Below are 20160 nucleotides of genomic sequence, written 5' to 3' on the forward strand. Positions count from 1 at the left end.
GTGTTGTGACGTGGAATCTGTATTTTCAAGGTCCTCCTGTAGGGGGCAGCACATGACTGCAATCCAGCACTCAAAAGTCAAAACATTTATTATTCCTTTTAAAGTGACAAAAAAAATTGACACCTCCATAACGCTACTGTATTGTTATTACACATTTTAGGGTGGGAATACTTACACCTTTATCAATATTTGGAGAACAGAGGGTATGCAATGAGGTCACTTTATCACACCATACCAACATCTTTAGCACCGCTGAGTGGGTAAACAAACCTATAGGTCAGTTGTTCCCAACTTTTTTAGCATGTGACCTCTTGAAACACAGCTACATTGACTCAGTCTCTTCATTACGTTTTCCGTTATTCCTGATTTATACGGATACTTTTTATCCAGTTATCAGAAATTTCCAGTTTAACTAATAGTTGCTTAATATTTAGTTAATATTCCATCATGAATACACAGATTATCTTTCCATATGCTTGACCTAAAAACGAAAAATAAAGACTGAACTGAAGTTCCACTTGAGCATTGTCCACAGCTTTCGATCTCATGGTCTTCATCTCATGACTTGTGAAACTTTGTTTCATGTGATAATGCGTGGTTGTACATTGGGAGGAGGTTATAACCACTGTATCTTCAAGGATGGTGTTTTGGGTTACAAGTGAATGATGAAGACCATTAGATGCAGTTGGAAGACCTGAAAAAGCTAGTAAGTGAACCTTTAAAAAATAAAAAATAAATCAACCAACCAAACACAATGTAAAAAATGACAACTTTTATGCATGATTTCCATATGCTATGCACCTGCGCAGATAGTTTCATTGTTGAAATAAATCAGATCAACAGCTCTCAAAGTGTACAACAGTTTTATTGATCAATGATCAAATCAGGCTTACATGATTATACAAGTATACAAGAAATCACTGAGACTGTCAGCAAAGACACTTCCTCTCTTCCCCACTATCTTTCTCACCAAGGCTACATTAAGTAGTGGCCAGATCTGCATTAGGCAAAGGAGAAGGCAAAATACTTCTGAACATTTGTAAAAACCTAATTTAGCCCAGGTGTCTAAATTCCCTCCCAGGCATATTTAGTCTTTGTTTTCATATTTTCAACCCAATATGGGTCCTGAAACATGATTTAGCTCAATGGGTTCTCTGCATTTGCCTCTGGGAGTGTGAAGGTTAATTACACATAGTCAACTGCTTGCCTTCACGTTAAGTCCATCGAGTGATACAGTCATAAAACAACAATCACTGTTAATCTCTGGTTATGTTCATTCTAACCAGTTGTGGTTAGAGGTCAGGGTGTGGGAGAGGAGGGAGAGGCAGAATGAGGGGAGAAAAAGACATATCATCACAATCTTTCCTTACTTTTCATCCACACATATGGCACTCATTGAAACACACTCACATATACGCAATAACAGACACACACACACAGTCAGTCTTCCTCACTCCCTGTCCCTCTCTGTTGTGTAGGCCAGTGTGAGTCATCCTCATGGGCACGTCCGCATCCAGGCTCGGCACTATCTGTTATTTTACATAACTGTACAACCGTTGAATGGCTCTGAATACAGCTCTATCATGGCACTAATAGAAAACTCAGTAAATCTATAGATCTCTCATTCTCTTAAAAGTCTTCACTTAATAAAAGGTGTTTTATAAAGGCTGGTTTCAACCGGGTGACAACCACAATGAACAAGTAGGGAGGAAATGTGTTGCTGCAACTGCATCCATGTCATGTTTTTTTGTCTAGAACTGAAATGCAGTGTTAAGAGACGAACGCTCTTCCTCTGGACATCGTCTGCTAAAAGATGGAAATGTCTTCAGTCCAGTTTGAATGCTAGTCAGCCAATGTTATTATCAATACACTAACTGGTCTGACAGTGCAGGAATACTTTATTTTTCAGGGTTCATCATAGCCAGATTCTGACTGAAATATGAGGGTATTGAGTGATTCTACATGCAGATCTTTGCTGCTGATCAACCAGACTGTCGGGCACAAAACTAGGCTATGGTCGCTTTCACACCTATAGTTTGGTTCATTTGGTCGGAATCTTTAACTGTAATGTTAAGGAGACAATAGTTACGGTGTGATAACTACAGTTCACTCACTTCTTGATCAGGAACTGTCAAAATACACAACCTCTTTGAACTCACTTTCTGATGTAGAAGGGAAAATCCCAGTCACATGGTGACCTGCATACGTGATATACTGGCTAGCTCTAAAGGTTACCAAACTACTTGTACAGATTGCTTATGAGATCAGTTTCAGAAGACAAATTTAATAGTAATTTAGCTTTGGAAATCTCACTGCAATCAATATATATCTACATTCAGCTTCACTTTCACACGACAAACAAACCACACCAGTGGGCTTGGACTCCTTATCAGGTCAGTTCTTTGCACCACACAAGAGTTCGACTGACAGCTCTTTACACCGGCCTAAATGAACCAAACCAAAAAGGCAAACGCACCACCAGAGCTTGTTTGAGCTGAACCAAAAAGCACCCCACCTCTGAAAAGATGTTTAGCCAATGGATAACAGGATGCAGTCTATAAGCTGAAGTCCGATCATAAGATATGAAGTTGGAATTCAGTTGTTGGGTTCATCTGCGGCCTTCGACTGTGCACTTTAACAGTAGGTCGCAGGCTGAGATGTGGTTTATTTTAATCGTTCTCTCACAGAATTTCAATCTGACGTTCTTATTTATTTCCTTTAGTTACTTTGATTTTGAGAGTATTCTATATTCCTTTTATTTATGTGTATTTGTGTACTAGTGTTGTGTATATGTTATATATTTGCTATCTCTTTGTTCATGTATACATGTATTTGTGTACACTGTGTACTTGGAAAGCTCTTTGGGTCTACTCCTGTTATTTTTTTAAATGGGCTGTATAAATAAAGTGACTTGACTTTGATAAACACGTCAAATAAAAATATGTGGAAAGAGAATTTCTAGTTATGGTCTAACATAAAAGTGCTGATTCTTCATTTGCATAAAAAAAAAAATTCTTGTCTTTGTTCTGGAGCATTCTGGGATAACGTAACATATACATTTGGAGAGAGCGTGGTCTCACTCTATGTTTGTGAACCCAGCCTTTAGACTTATTTGAACAGTATGCATTATGCATCATCAGTACAGTTCTTAAATGGCAGGTGTGTCCGCAGATAGCAGGCAGGACCATCTAGAGTGATTACAGGGGTGCAGCGACCAGTCGGTTTTGGCGCAGCTGTAAGGCAAGCTTGTCTTTTTTTGCCCCATAATGCACTGGTGATGAGGTCACTAAGGAGCGTGACCCCGAGTTGACCCTCGACCCTGCCGACCGGGTGCAGGCGCCGGAGTGTTTGTTTGAAGTTTTAAAAGCAACAGTAAGTAAAATAGTTTCCGATGCAGCTCGATTGTGAGGTGGTGGTTATTATCGGTCTGCGGCCGTTAAATCACAATCAAGGTGAAGTTGTCTGGACTCCTGCAGAGCAAACAGTTGTTTAGCATGTCCACACCTGAAAGAGAGAGAGAAATTACTTCAGAAGGCATACTGTAAATAAGTAACATAACGCAGGTTAGGATGGCAAGGAAAGATGAGGAAGGATACGTAATGGGATGTAGTCAGAAGAGCTATAAAAACTTATTTCAACTCTGAAATGATACATGAAAGTTCTGTTTGATGATTCTGTTCCCTTTGAAAAACAACAACGGTTAAAGAAATAAAAAAATAACTGTGGTATGAATGGACAGACATCTTACACACATAATATGTAAACAATGGATGGACAAGCTAAAGGATGCTGGACAGACAAATTAGAAAACATTGTAGTAATGAATGATGTTGAACATACAGCAGCTTCACTGGATGGCATGAGGGACAGAATAGAGGGACAGACAGACAGAGATGTACAGCAGGTGGAGCAGCTGATGGATGGATGATATGTTGTACCTTGACGGTGCTGTCGACCGCTCCAGAGAAGAGGCGCCCTCTGGAGACGGCAAGGGCTGTTACACTGCCCTGGTGTCTCAGCAGGGTCTGGGTACAGATCATGTTGTCCATGCTCCACACCTTCAAAACACATACACAACAATTAAGCACACAAACGTAACGTCTACCATCTGCTCTGAAGAATTTGCTCATTGAAATACACATTTCCCATGATATCTACTAGGGATGGGTACCAAAACCCCGGTATTAAACAGGCACTGCGGCTAAATTATGAAATATCGTTGTATCAATAAGGACAAATTAGGAAAACACATTTCCTATTTATTATTGCTACATAAATGTTGTCTTGCACATTTTATCACACCAACTGTGTCTAATTTTAAACATTAATGATGTTTTTTCGCTATTCCCAATCCGAAGAGAGTTCTCTTGTGTAACCTCTGAGCTTTGTTACCTTTGGACACAGCAACGCTAGCAGTTTCCTCGCTTCCAGTCTCTGTGCTAAGCTAAGCTAACTGGCAGCTACTTCATATTTACATACAGAAAATTGAAGCCACGCAAAGTAACTAAAACCTGCATTCAGCCAGCAGGGGGCGACTCCTCTGGCTGCAAAAAGAAGTCCGTTTCCATTGGAAATAATGGTAAAAAGAGGCTACTTCTCACGTGAATAATTACCTCAGTAAACACTTTCCTAATGAGTTTATTGAGACAATTAGTCTCAATTGCTAGTTTCATGTCTTCTTCAATACAAAATGATGTTCATTTAGTAAATGATGGTCCCATTTAGAGGAAAGTAGATGACAAAGCAGAGTATAGTTTAGGACGGGACTACCTTGTGACTGACAAGTCGCTAACAATGGCGACCTGTCAATCAGGATAGAGGCGTTTCCGCTGCACTGTGTAAATTTAACCAGCGCCGTTGAAAAAACTTATTTGGAGTCGGCTGTTCATTTTTCCATTAACTATGTTAACTGCTGTTATTTTAAGCCTGTTTTTAGCTAGCCAAAATTAGCATCCTGGTTAAAATCACATTAATGTGAATAACAGATGCACCTAGCTAACCAAGCTAGCTAGCGCTACCGTCACATCCAAATATCGCCGTGTCCCATGCCTGGTCGCGTAAAAACAACATGGCAGCGGCCATAATGCCAAACTTGAGGCTTCAAAATTACTGTCCATAAACCAATGGGTGAAGTCACGATGACTACATCCACTTCTTTTATTCAGTCTATGATACAGATGTAGAGTGGTATCAATCTTCTTGCCTAACTCTCAGTAAGAAAGCAAATACGTGTAGTTTTCAAGATGTCAAGCTATTTTTTTAATGCGGTTTATGACTTAATGCTAGAGGACTTGAATTATGTTTTATTTATCTGAGATAATTCACACTAATTAACATCATGTTGTGTACTGCTGTATGTTACAGTTTCTTTTTGACACTGCCACACTTAAAAAATGCTTTAATATAATAAAGTTGAATCATTCCTATTTAAACGCTTATAACTAGTGTTGGGGTAGTTACTCAAAAAATGTAATTACATATTACTAGTTGCTTTTTTGTTCTTTTTAAAGTAATGCCTTACTTTACTAGATTACTCACTGCTGAAAGTAACTAGTTAAACTACTAGTAACATTACTTGTGGATTACTGCGTAACATCACCTGCGGTGCATAATAACAAGTTAGACTCATATGCCCTGATCAATATAAATCCTTATTATAATGAGAACATACACATGATCTCTCTTTTATGCTCTTTAATATTACAAAGCTGACAAAAAAGTTGTGAACATCAGCCCACTATTTGTCAAGAGAAGAACAAGGCTACAGTACAGTTCTATAATGCTTAGAACTTTAATTGGTATAATTTCATTGGAACAATTTATTTTTTAAATAATGAATTTCATTACAATACAACATAACTTAAAATATGTTGTCCTTCCAACCATCTAGTGCAAATATTAAATTGTTGGAAATAATATAAAATAAAAAAATAAGACACTGGCCCTCATCGCAATATCAGATGATAGTGAGACTTCACAGGAAAAACTTAAAAGCATATGTAATATAATTTGAACTGTGCAGTTAACAGGCCAAACCCACACAACAAACTTACTGTAGCTCACTTGCCGAACTATGGCTTTAAAGTAGATTTTTCCCTCTTACTGGACATGCGCTTATCAAAGAGTGGTTATACCTAATGAGCAGGAGTCTCTCAAATCGTTCGTCAGACAACCTGTTCCTCATCGGAGTCAGCACAAGACTGCCCAGGCTATAGAGCCTCGCCACAAGTGCACAAGCGGGTATCGCTGTCCTTTAGCGAAGCTAATAAAATACTTCCACCTCTCGAAAGACGTCTTTAGACAAACGTAATCTGATTACAGTAACGCATTACTTTGTAACGCATTACCCCAACACTGGTTATAACACATAAAACATCATCGTGTATGAGTTAAGTGTATTCATCTTTCCACTCTTACAAAGGACACACACACACACACACACACACACACACACACACACAGGCCTCACCCTGAGTGAGCGGTCGTAGGAGGCGCTGAACACTTTGGTCTGGTCAGGGGTGGAGATGACAGCAAGAGCGTAAACTGTTCCCACATGTCCTGTCAAGGTCCGCACCTGCTCTTTAGATTCAATGTCCCACACCTAGAGAGAAGACACAAACCCCTTTATCTTCACAGTCATCGTCATTTAAACACCAGCGTCACAGAAGTCTGTCTGTGTCCAAGAAAGCATTGTGGCTTGGAAGATATCTGAAGTAAGCGGCTGCTTAATTGTGGTCTGGTCCACATTCTGGTCCAAGACGGATCTTAGTCCAGTGTTAATGTGTCTTGAGTGCATTTAACTCTGTCTTTATAGTGGGAATATAATCTGAATAAAAGAAAATGAAAGAAAGAAAAGTATATGTAAAGCCAGAGACGACCTCATGCCTTACGAGAGAGGGCGAGACACATGAGACACAAAAAAAAAAAAGTAAAAACCACAAAAGTGTACTCAGTCCTGTGTGTGTGTGTGTGTGTGTGTGTGTGTTCCTTACATGGATGAGGTTTTCATAAGTGCCACAGACGATGTGGTGGTTGGTGACGGCGATGGAGTAGACGCTGCCCCCGCTGGTCTGCAGGACGTGAACACACTCCAGAGACCGGATGTCCCAAATCTGACAGACAGGGAGAGAAAAAGAGGGAGTCAGAGAGGGGGGAGGGTACAAAAAAAAAGATACTTTAAATGAGAAAGAAGAGGATGGTGAAGAGGACAAGCGAAGAGTGAGAGAGTATCTTAGGAGGGGAAAAATAAAACACACACACAGACGGTATCAGCAGTGGAAAAACTGAGTTGCTCAACAAGTTGCCCATTTTCATCTCCATGGCAACACACAGTGGTGCCATCACTAGTTTAACAGGCTAGTCTAGCTGGCCAATCACAATGCAGCAGTGAAAACAGGCCATGAAATGCAGTGGAGAGACGGAGAGATGATTATCTTTGATATATTATCTCTCTCTCTCTCTCTCTCTCTCACACACACACACAGCCAAGCTACACGCTTACAAATATACATGACAAGGTTAAGCTTATGCTACTGGCACTGAGCAGAAGAGTTAAGGGGTTGTAGCTTACAGATGGCTAAAAAGGACACATGTTCTAGCAGCAAAGATTTACTGATGTGCAATTGTTTACATGTTCAGTTGTTGAGACTTTTTTAACATAATCCATTCAAGAAAAGGTATTATAGCCCACAAAACAGTAAATACACAAACTAAAAGAAGTGATTTTCTTGCATTTAAAAAAGAAATCAATGTAAAAATTCTTTTATGGTTAACTACTCTAGGAACTTTGTAGTTTCTCTGTGTCAAAGTCATTTAATTGACAAAATGTTCAAAGGGATATTTTTCACTGAATATTGCCAACATTTGTCAGGCAGCTACTGCAGCAAAACATTTTCTAAACGACTTCTGCGGCTAAGTACTGGCTAGAGACTAAGTGCTCCGCTTATAAGCTCCATAAAAAGGAGCCCATTCTACTTTGTCCTTTCATCTCTCTTTCCTCATTCTTCCAGACGTCCCTCATTCCCACAACCAGTCCGTCTCCCTCTGCCATCTTTTCTGTCCTTCTCTTTATCTCTCTGCACCGTGACCAGCTCTAGCAAGACAGCGGGACACACACCAGTGAGGCAATGAATGAAGATGACAGTCGCACAGAAACACAAAGTCCTACATAGAGAGGACAGAACCCAATTACTGACCACAATATGTCCAAACAGCTTTCACAACACACAGACACACACACACACACACACACACACACACACACACCTCCATAGTTACAGCAACAAGGTCTCTGTACTCCAACTAATTAACTTCCAGACTGTGCTAAGGGCGACAACATTGAGGGGACGCTGATGCACGTAACAGCTATAACAATAGCTACATCACATGAAGGCCTTGACACACGTATTTAAATGTATATTAACCAAGAGGACTCATCAAAGAAGAAGTGCTCTAACTGTGCTGATGATTCCCATAAACCATGTGGAGCTTTATTTTCGGTCACTTGGGCAACTCTACATAACCATGGGCCCGGAATGAAGAATTTCTTCCTTCGTCCAGCTTTTTATTTTTATGCACCGACTCCAAAATTAAAACCAGCCACCTTCCAAATCCCACTCAAATCTGTCACTGGCAAACAAACCTGCAACCCACGCCAAACACAACACTTTCAAATCATCAGTCTGCTGCACCTCAAAACTAAAACTTGAATTAAAAGCATCTGAATAGAAAAACTCAGGTCCTAACAGTCGCAGTTATTCTCTGCTTGCACAATGTAGTGTGACGTATATCTGTTTTATGAACTGCTTACATACAAATACATGCATAATTAGGGATGGGGATCCTTAATTTTTATTGATACTGATACCCTTATTAAGACTGCTTAATGATTCAATTCTTTATCGATACTTACTATTATTTGGTAAGACCAGACACAGTGGGCATGAAGTTGGCCTGCACGGTATGAGGAAAACATTCAATGTGCTTACTTGATTACTAAGGCTGAAACGATTCATCAATTAAATCGATAAAATCGATTAATAAAATGCATCAACGCAAATTCTTTGCATCGATGCTTCGTTTAATCCATGTAACTATACAGCACAGTGTTTTACACGGACATTTATTACTGTTGCACATCGCGCTTACGCTGTTAAGACGACGTAATTATGATGGAGCTGTTTGCAAAGTGGAGGAAGAGAGAGAAAATAGCGAGGGACAAAGAAGAAAGTGTCCAAAGAATGGGATTATTTCAAGCTAAAGAAAACAACAACTCTGTAATGTTGCTGTCGGTCCTCCGTAAAACAAAACTTATGTCACCACGGCAACAGCATGACAGCATCTGATCAGAAAGCAGCCGGTGTTCTGCCAGCGGATCACAGACAAGGTAACAGCAACTTCAGCATTTAACTGAAATCCTGATTGATTGTTGAGTTGAAGGCTAGCCAAAGTAAGCCGCAGTCCTAAACTGAAAATGTACACATGTGAGTTTGTTCTCCTTTTTGGGCCGTGAGTTGTAACCTCACAGTCACGAGTTAACTGGGTGTCGGGGAGCTGCACTTTTACTCCCCTGCAGCTCTCTCTATAGCTCAGACAATCCCTGCTACCTGCTTGTGCTAATCCGTCCTTTCACCCATATTCTTCCTTTATAATCGACATCTTTATAATAACCAACAACAGCTGTTTCGTGTTCAGGATCGCTCGTTTCACATTTCACATGTGTTTTCTGGAAAAAACGTGGTTTGGCGACCTGCGTCGTGTGACTCAGCCGCTGTCAGCTCGTGTAGTGTGTGACCCCATGTCACCGATCAGTCACGTAGTGTGAACGCCACAACGACTTCAAGACTGCCATCACAAGATGGTTAGTTGTGTAGTCTGAACGGCACGGCCATCGGCCGACGCTGAAAGTCTTGTAGTCTGCACGAGCCTTTAGTCTAACTTGTATAGCACTCGGGTGATGTTGGTAAAGCAGCTGTCTGGTTGTTGGTCTGATGTTTGCTGAATGACACACTATGAAGTTCCAAAAGGACAAATACATATCTATCAACTATAAGTGTGCACAGTTGATCCCGTTACTGGGAGGCATTGCGTTTCAAGATAAATCAGATTTGACACTCCAGACATAACGTTGCAGACTCGCTAGTATCGGTAGCAGTATCGATAAGCTCGGACCTTATTGATTTTCGGGTTTTGAGAAATGTTGGAAACGGGTCCTTTTAGAACAGGGTCTCGATCCCCATCCCGATGCATGATGCTGGTTAAAAGATGGAGGCTGAAGCTACATGTCCCAGGTAAACAGCCTCACCAGCTGATGATCCACATAGACGAAACGGAAACAAGGAAACAGCTGTTCTTGTTTTGTAGGGTATAGCTAATTAGTCCTAGTATTATAGTCCAGCATTTTAAATAAAAATGATGTTATTCATCATAACCCTTGGATGGTTTGAAGCTTGGCTATAGAACAATACAGTTGGGCAAGCAACAGTAGTTAGATTTAACCTTTAATGTTTGTATTTTAGAAAAAGGATTTGAGGATGAGGGATGACTGATCAATTTGGCAAACATAACACTCACATAAGGTTGTAGTTGCAGGAATGTAAACTTAAGACCAAACCAAATAAAGTGCAGGGCAGAGTTGCTAACATTAGCCTAAACTCTGATATACTAGTATGTTGGCTAGGAAGAGCTTGATTCGACAGCCAATCTTACAGTTAAATCTTCACAGTGGTGTTATAAAACGAGGCTAAAAGGGGGTGCTCAATGTCTACAGCCTATAATTAAATAAATGTAAACATATAATGTTGTAAATAAAAAATATGAAAAGAAACTTTTAATAAATCTTTTTAAAGTGCATTAATAAATCCAAAATTATAACCCTAACCCTTAAGGGAGGGAGCGTCAGTGAGCATGTGTGGGCGTAGCATGTGAGTCTGTGGTATTGTAACTGTATGTCCACTACTAATATCTCCCCGCCTACCTTGATGGTCTGATAAGAGCCGCTGTACAGGTGGTTCTGGGAGGCCACCAGTGCTCTAACCCAGTGATTCAGACCGGTCAGCTCCTTCTTCAGCTTCAGCTCCGTACCCACGATGTCCCACACCTACAAACACATTTTGGATATGATGAAAAATTAAACAAAAACAAAAAAAAAAAAACACTTCAATCTGCACAAGAGACTAGATTTGATAAAAATAGTTCATTTAAGAATAATATTATAATAATAATAATAATAATAATAATCTTTATTTAAAGAGCACTTTTAAAAACCATGTAACAAAGTGCTTTCACAAGTACAAAGATAATTAAACATGATAAAAGCAAGAAAACACTTAATTAAAATACAGTGAAAAGAAAAGATGACAAAATAAAATAGAATCAACTAAAATAAGGAAAGGCTTTCCTATAAAAGTATGTTTCAAGAAGGGACTTAAAAGAGTTCAGAGTTCAGTAGAGACTCAGTGATATAACAGGGAGAGAGGCCATGAAGAGCTTTAAAAGTAATCAATAAAAATTGCCAGTGTAAAGAAGCTAAAAAACAGAGGTGATGTGATCATATTTCTTTGTTCTGGTTAAAAGCCTGGCAGCTGAGTTCTGTATAGCCTGAAGTCAATCAATAGATTTTTGAGTCAAGCAAGTAAAAAGAAACAGCAGCTGCAGTTCTTTTGGATACAAACAAAACCCAACAATATAGGCACTACATCTATCACAAAACATTTTCTGTACCACTTAGTGTGTTACTCTTATTACTTGAGTAATAACAACGTGCTTTGAATGCCTTTTTAAATGCTCGACGTGACACACCCACAGACACAATGCTGTACATTGAAGCGAGCTGGGGCGAATACACAGGGGTGACACAGTGAAGTGCATGATGTCACTGAGCTGTAACAGGGAGAAGCTGGTGATGGGAGGGGGAAGAGGCCAAGAGGAGTTGGGTAAGAAAGGAAAGTCCCCGTGTAAAAGGACTGACATCACACACGTACACACACACACACACACACAGCACCACAATCACCCCCTTCCCTTCTCTCGCTAGCTTGTAACCATGGTAACAAAGACAAGGCTACAGCTGTTGCTCCTGACTGTCTACCTCTTCTCCTCCTCCTACAGTTTAACACTCTTCTCTACTACACATCTCAGCTGAGAAGTCAGGCTAAGCAGCAGCAACTTTTCAACCTCTTCCAGAGTCCATGCTCGCCATTCTGCTGAACCCCCTTTGGCCAAAGTCACAAATTATATTTTGGTTGCTACTGACCAATCCTCTATAGTTTTACTGCTTGATCTTAGTGGTTTAGTTTGGTTTCATTCATTTCATACAGAACTCATGTCCTTCATAATAATAACCTGTCAGACCCTTCCACGTTTACATCTGGTGTACCTCAAGGCTTCATGAGGTACACCAGATGCCTTGAGGTCCTGTTTCTCTTCTGTACATTACATGTTACAATAAGATGATATTATTCTTAGTTATGCGGTTATACAAGCCAAAATTAACCTCGTGGATCAGTCAATTTTCCTGCTCATTGTTGGATCAGCTAAACATATTTATTTAAAGCCAGGGTAGGCAATTTATTTCAGATTCATTACATCCTGACAGCAGTCATTCAATCACATGGTCTGACACAAGCACACGCAAACGTGCTGGTCTACCCGTACGCACTCTGCCTGTGCACTCATTGCACAACTGTTTTAGGGGAGTGGCTTTGGGGGTTGGAAACTAGTTAAAAAAAAAATAGAAAACACACTTTGTTGATTTCAATGATTTTCAGTAACTATTTTTATTTGTTTCTTTCTTTTAATGATCCATCAGCTGGTCTGCATGCTCGTTGTATTTTTTCCAATGTTGTAAATAAACCTTAACCTGACTTGGAAAATAATGACTGGAAAATAAACTGAGGCCTGTGCAGAAAGTTTTGTGAATGATGCAACAAAATAACATAATCTGGATGACACATCATGTTCATAACTGTACCTTAATGGCCTTGAGGGAGCCGCTGAACAACATGTTGTGGGAGGAGACCAGTGTACATACAGGGTTGTCATGAGCACGGATAGTATTGACTTTCTGCAGGGTTTGGATGTCCCACACCTATGCAACATACACACACAACAGGAAGACATAAACATAACTTCTATAGCATATGCAAACAAATCAAACTGTGCAAGTTTCCTCTTACAAAGAGGAAGCAGGAAGGTGAATGTTACTTACGATGATGGTGCAGTCTGCAGAACCACTGTATAGCCTGTTTCTATGGAGACAAAAAAAGATTTCACTGAGTCTCGCTGTGGGGGTACTGGTCATTCCCAGCTGCATGTTATGATCACAGCGTGTGCTGCTTATGTGCATGTGTGCATTTTATTACCCCTGGATACACAGCGCCAGTACGATGCCATCATGACCCTCGAGGGTTTTCTGACACTTGTAGGTGGTGCAGGTGTCCCATACCTGAGGGGGATTAACATATTTTAAAAGGCTTAAAAAAAAACAAACAAAAAAAAAAAAAAATAATAATTCTGTGAGAATTGTGTCTTTGCCTTTTTAGGTGGAGCTATTTAAGGGTTTTTTCAGTTCATGTCCTTTTAAAGTGTCCTCTAACACTCGAGTAACTGTATTAGCACTAAAACAAACCTAGAACCCCAGATTTTCAATACAAAACAAGCTTGTGGGCGGAAGTCTTAGAATCTCTTTAGAAGTAAGTAAAAGGGTAGTGTTCAGGCAAAAAATAGAGCTTCTTCCAAAAAAACAAACTAAAAAAATGACCATAAGGACCGTGGTGTGGGCGTGTTGCTACAGATACCCAGGAGAAGATGAAATCCAGGAAGTTTGGTTTGACTAATACATCCATGAGTTTGAGGTCTACCTACCACGTCAAGAGTGGGTGTCGAGAAAATGAAACACACAGTTGTGAAAGTGAAGCACACGGTGCTAATGACGTTCTTTAATTTCCTTGTGCGTTGATGTTACCTTGATTGTCTTATCTGAGGATCCGGAGAAGAGCAAGTCTCCAGTGGAGTAGACACACAGACACCAAACGGGACCCTGGTGGCCAACAAATGTCCCCTTACACTTGAAGATCTGCTGGGGGTCGTATGCTACACAGGCACAGAGATGGGTAAGACTGGATGTGTGTTTTTCATTAGGAAACTAAACGAGAGGAGTATAATTGAAGCTGAAACAGGAGGATTAAAAAGTGGACAGAGCGGTAGATGAGGAAAGGAGGGAGGAAGAGACAGACGAAGGTTGGTGAGGTAATGTGAGTGGGAGTGAGGGAGAAGAGGAAGGAAAGGCCAGAGAAGACAGTCAGAGCTAGATTTTGCATTTTAAAACAACAGAACTTCAATTATTAGATATTCAAAACTTCACCGCAAATAGGTGAAGAATAACGAAGAGAACAATGATTTTTAAAAAGGATGACAGGCAGGCGGATACTTACAGCCCAGGATTCCCATGTTGAGCCTGGCATTGATGTGGGACAACTCGTCCTGCAGAGAAACAATAAATTGACAATAGGCTGGGGGTTTGTTCTACTTGTGTGAACCTCAAGTAACTGCTACACTAACACACCTACTCCAGTCCTTTCCATTCTGGCTACCTAGTTCAAGCTTTTATTCTCACACAAAAATGCCCACGTACACGTGTCTCTGTCATTTTGCAAGGTGCACACAAACACTTACGTTAAGCATGGAGGCATCTCTGCGAAATTCCATCAGGTCCTCGCTCAGTTTACTCTGGTTCTCATCCAGCACATCTGAAATACACACACAGATACAATCATTTTCAAGAAAAAGGCAGTAAAGAACGCTGTGGTGGCTCATTAGGGTCATAAAACTTTCTCGAGTCAATATTTCAATATATTATTAATCCATCAGCAGTTTGTTTTGCCAAATAAGCTAGTAAGACTGAAGAACTTCTTTCTCTACTGTAACTTACCAAATTTGAGCTCCAGGTTCTTCTCTAACTGATCTAACTTCTCTGATAGTTTGCCCAACATGGACCGCAGGAAAGCAATGTCTTGGTCCTTCTGGGCCAGAGTCAGCTGCATTTCATGGAATCTAAACAGTGTGAAGGGTCAGAGATTTCATACAGACAGATCAGAGATGGAGACAATGATGAGTTTATTATATTTAAGAGAAATCTTATTAAGTTAGTAGAAATTGTAAAAGGTACATTTGGTAAACAGACAGAAACCAATCAATCTAACACATATTAGGATATTTAAACTCTTAGTTCTTCAAGTGAGAATATATAGTCTTTATGTTTATTATTTAGTTAATTTATATTTTATTATACAAGTCTTTTTTACAATCAAAAGCTCCACTTGTCAGGTTTGTAGTTTGAGAATGGCTGCTCACCTGTCATCAGTCTGCTGCAGAAACTCCTTCAGACCCTCAAATTTACACACCTCCAGGTGTGTTTCATACGTGTCCTGGTTACCAATGAACGTACAGCTGTCGGGGAGGGAAGAAGAAGCACATTAGTGGGAGGCAGAGGAGTGTGTTGTATTTAAACAGAAGAAAGTGACTTCAAAAGATACAAGATGAGAAAAAGGATACTGAAAAACAAAGACACAAACAAAAAGGATTGCAAGTGAGCAAGAGATTTAATACAAATACACGTTATTTTATTTGTCATATACTGAATAAGAAATGGAGGACGGTGAAGTAAAGTAAGTTTTAATGTGTATGTGTGTTTTAGGACTCACCCATATTTGGAGTGTGGACATTTGATGTGCTCACATTCTTTGAGGTGAGCTTCCAGGTTCATGGTGAGCAGGGGGGGGCAGGAGGGGTTGTTGGGGCAGCGGACTGGCCTGTAGTCACAACTGGCCTCATGTTCTCTGCAGAGGTACAGAGAGTTGGGGTGAGGAGAGAAGAACAAGTCAGTAACAGCTTTGCAGTGTGGTGTTGCTTCCCAGTAAGCCATTATCGGTCCTTCTGTTGGCCTTACTTGCGTGTGGACAGTTTGATGGTGAACGGGCAGCCCAGTGGGTCCACCTCGTACGCTCCAGGTTTCCCGGCCACAGTAGAGGTGGGGGCTGTGGCCCCGCCCGCAGTGCTGGCTGTGGCCCTGCAGCCGTATTTACAGTGAATGAACAGCTCTCCGATCTGCTCGGCTACCGCAATGTTGTTCACCACAACCGTTAGCTTAGCCGCATCCACAGGGCACTTGTCTGTAAGAACAAACATAAAGTTACAGCTGTCTTATTGGTATTAGTACCACCTGTGCTTGACAAGTAAAAACATTCATCATGACGTAGGTCTTTAACTCTCACCACCACATTTTAAGTCTCACCTGAAGTCAAGGCACATCGTCTGCAGAAGGTGTGCTGAGGGAAGAGGAAGACAGTCACAGTGAAATTTTATCAGTCAGTTTATGAGTGATCTTGTTATCTTATTATAACACAACTGCTGCAACAAGCTCACAGAGATTTCTTTTAATTACGTTTACCTCATTATTTGAATGAAGGCAATGTTAAGCATATTTCCCTGCATTAATTAAAATAACACATACCATTATATAGTAAAAACACAGTTAACGAGGAACGTATATTTATGTCACTCGTACTTAAATTGGTATCTTTTTAAATGACACCAAGAGTTCAATCGTGTGTACATCTGACAGAGAAACATCAGTCTGCTATGTTTTTTGTTTATGTTTGGTGTTGTGCACCTGGAACGCTTTGATGTCGGACCTCTAACTTTGAGTTGAACGAGGCATAAACTCACCCCACATGTTGTGATGACGGGGTCCTTGAAGACGTTACAGCATAGCTGGCAGCACAGTTTTACTGACGGCTGTTCAGCAAACACCTGGGGCTCCTGCACAAAAACACACACTCATTTGTTCATTTGCTCAGCCTGCGGTGTGGTTTCAGCTCCAGAACTGTCTGGACATGGTCAACTGTGACTGTGTGAGTATATGTTTATGTCTGCTGACATGTATGTTGTCTATGTTTTGTGTTGGGCGCCATACCGTGTCTTCCTCCTCTTCGTGCAGAGAGAAAGTGGAGCGCAGAGACATGTTGGACTCGGAATGGAGAGATCGGACGGAGATGGCTGAATCCGACCTCCGAGGAGTGCCAATGGGAGGCTGAAGGGACAGGAGAAAGCAGGAGGTCACAATCTATTACCATAATAGATCCAGATATGTGGGATATGGTGCATTTCCATCATTATAGTTCACACAATTTATGAGATGAAATGTAAGGTTTGAAAATAAATGTCACTTTTACCCGCCCATTCAGGTTGTGTGGACTTTTTCAAAAATCAGCTTCAGAAATCTTTAGTATAAATGATTCTTGTTTATAATAATAGATATTTTTGAGACTTTTGATTTATTAGGCTGGGCTAGATAAATATAAAAAATGATGTGTGTGTGGGAGTGTACCATTCCGTCGTCGTCATCTCGGGGAGAGTAGGTAAGAGTGCTGGAGGAGGAGGGTGTTCTTCTATGCTGCTTGTAGGTACTCGACCCTTCTGCTGAAAACATATGAGGGCAAATTCGCTAAGAAATGATGCCAGTACTTCAGTGACTTTCATACAAAAAAGAGAAACTAATTGCAGAAAAGGAGAGTGCATTTATAAAGGGGGAGACAATATGTGTATCACCTTTAGCGCCAGCAGCCACGGCTGAGAAGGCAGGTCCAAATGAAGCCTCCATCTTGCTCTGCAGGGAAGAAAAAAGGGTTTGATGGATAAACAGACGAGTCAGAGACCGTATGGAGGTTAGACTATAACATATAAACAAAATTACAATATACAACCAGAGCATAATCTGGGTATTTCATTAAAATCCCTCCCTGTCACACAAGTGTCACCCACCCCGTGCCGGAGTCTGCTGGGGAGGAGGGCAGAGAGGCTGTCTGGTAGATGGATACTGTGTTGGTTGCTGCTGCTCCTTTGGAGTCTCAGTTGTAGAGAGGCGTCTTACCGCTGCTCATAACCCAAACCACAAAAATGCACGAGGAAATGCTAGCAGCTATACGGACTGCTAGTCCTGGTAAGGGGAAATAGGACAAGGAGAGGTGCAGAGAGATGGAGTGAGCAGGAGAGTGGGAGAAATATGTTGTGACACATAGCACAAAAACAATAGGAAGTCTGGTTATTTGCCTCTGAGCAGCGCTGCAGGAGCCTGACTGAAATCAGGATAAATACATTACACTAGCCATAAGTTAGCTTTATGTTTTAAACGTTACCAGTGGCTACAGTACGAAGACTGAGTACTTAAGATGAGAGGTAGAGCAGTGAAAAATATCTGCATCGTGGAACTTGTACTGTAGAGTTACTGTTAATGAACATACGTTAACTTTACTGGCTACAGGCACAACAACACAATCAAACATAATGACTCCACTTCAGTCGCTACAGCAAAGAAGACTGTTTTATAGTTGAGCTTGTGCAAATGGATTGTTTTTTATGGGTTGTAGAAGCATGAAAAAAAAATGATGCTGCATTTCAAATGGCATTGTTTTTGTTTGTACTTTTAGTATGAACTGCAGCTGCCCTTCCAAAGCAAATACTTTGGCATGCAGTATGCATCCATTTAGGACAATATCTCCCCTTGAACTTTGACCCTCCAGCTCAAACTCATAGTGCGCAGAGGATTGTGGGTGAGAATAGCCAGAAAAGCATGCTGGCGTGCATACTGCAAAATGCAACCAATGCAGAAGGGGTATTTATGGTATAGTGCATTTATGACATACTATGGAATGGAACATACTAAATATTTTTCTGGCATATTAAATAGGCTAGTATGGTGGTTTGGGTACTGGAACGCACCCTAAGCTCATATTGAGTCAGCAATGGCTGAATACAGGAAGTTCAAGGTTCAGTTCAATCAGGTAGTAACATAGCTGTTTAAAACAAATATATATATGTATGTAAGTATATATATACACATACACACACACACACACACACACACACACACACACACACACACACACACACACAGATGTTGTAATGAGAATGGATGCTGTCTATCCTCTACTTTTAAGTACCAAAGGATATTTTGATTTAAATAACATAATTATGCTCTGAAAGCTGTATTTATTATCTGCAAAACAGCTCAAATAGACATAAACATTGCTTTTGGTATGGTTTAGTTTAGCTTAATATGACGGTTTGCCACATTAGGCCAATTAAATGTGAGATAGAAATGTAAATGACCACAACAGCTGAACAGAGGAAGCTGAAATTTGCAGAAGTAAGTGGTTCTCTTTTTAAATTCTACATTATACAAATGTGCATATCTATGCCCCCTCCTGAGACATACACACAGCTGAGATAGCAGGAAAAAAACCCACAACAGCTGTATGACTGAAGGCAGCACTGACCCCGGGTCTTACCGACAATTTAATGATGAGGGGCAGGCAGGGAGGGAGCAACACTGAGACAAAGGGAAGAGGGAGAAGTGAAAACGCACTGACACGGACAACTACATACTGATGTAAACAGAAAGGTATGCGGACTGTCAGCTCACATGGTAACAGGCTGCAGAAGCTGCCGATGAAACTATCCAGGGCCTCTAATCCGCTCCAACAAGCGTCACTGTCTCTTTTCACAAGCCAAGAGGTTCCCGTAAAGAGGAGCCTCGACACAGAAGAGGGGGGCGGAACACACACGGACCAAAGTTGAACACTGACAGCTAACCTAGCTAGCTACATGTTCATACGACAGATACATGAATCTTACAGTTTTACGCGTGTTAGCTATAACAAACGACGGCCCACAAATGCAGTTTCTGATCTTAATATGAACCGTCATCTTGTCAACAACCACTTACATAAAACGTTACCGCAATAATTCTCTAGCTAAAGTGGCTTATTTGCTAGCTTAGGTTAGCTAATGTTACATTTTCTATTAGTAATCACTGCTGCTAGCTGTCTTTTGCAAACTCCGTTAACGTTAAGTTAACCACTAACGGGAAGGCAGCGTTAGTTTATAGTTAACGTTACCAGGACACTCGTTTCAAAAACAATCGCTTGTTCTACGTTTGAGGACTTACCATTATTTCTGCAACAGCGAAGCCCCAAGTCTGCAGACGAATTCCTAAATCTTCCACTCTCGCTCTCTGCCTCACATACACACACAGCGCCCATGGCGCAGTGTTTTCTGGGACATGAAGTACAAGGCGTACCGACGCCCCCTTGACGAGGGACC

General features: G+C 40.7%; 1 protein-coding gene across 4 annotated transcripts; it reads right to left on the bottom strand.

Moving 5' to 3' along the window:
* Positions 1–846: 846 nt before the first annotated feature.
* On the bottom strand, positions 847–20160 carry traf7 (TNF receptor-associated factor 7). 4 transcript variants are annotated; one of them, XM_046037286.1, is made up of 24 exons: positions 20006–20131; positions 19481–19590; positions 19347–19387; positions 17821–17995; positions 17608–17665; positions 17387–17478; positions 16973–17089; positions 16726–16818; positions 16292–16325; positions 15947–16169; positions 15702–15836; positions 15352–15447; positions 14930–15051; positions 14674–14747; positions 14433–14481; positions 13964–14091; positions 13362–13444; positions 13208–13247; positions 12971–13087; positions 10976–11098; positions 6993–7112; positions 6470–6601; positions 3939–4058; positions 847–3504 (listed from the first exon to the last, which is right to left on the bottom strand). In XM_046037286.1, the coding sequence occupies exons 5-24, from the start codon at positions 17657–17659 to the stop codon at positions 3490–3492; spliced, it is 1965 nt and encodes a 654-aa protein (XP_045893242.1). In that variant the 5' UTR covers positions 17660–17665; positions 17821–17995; positions 19347–19387; positions 19481–19590; positions 20006–20131; the 3' UTR covers positions 847–3489. The 4 variants fall into 4 exon arrangements, with proteins under 4 accessions (XP_045893242.1, XP_045893234.1, XP_045893250.1 ...); XM_046037278.1 differs by lacking the exon at positions 19347–19387; XM_046037294.1 differs by lacking the exons at positions 19347–19387; positions 19481–19590 and having other exon boundaries at positions 17387–17475; positions 20006–20160.

This window comes from Micropterus dolomieu, linkage group LG02 (genome assembly GCF_021292245.1).
Source record: "Micropterus dolomieu isolate WLL.071019.BEF.003 ecotype Adirondacks linkage group LG02, ASM2129224v1, whole genome shotgun sequence".
Lineage (NCBI taxonomy): Eukaryota > Metazoa > Chordata > Actinopteri > Centrarchiformes > Centrarchidae > Micropterus > Micropterus dolomieu.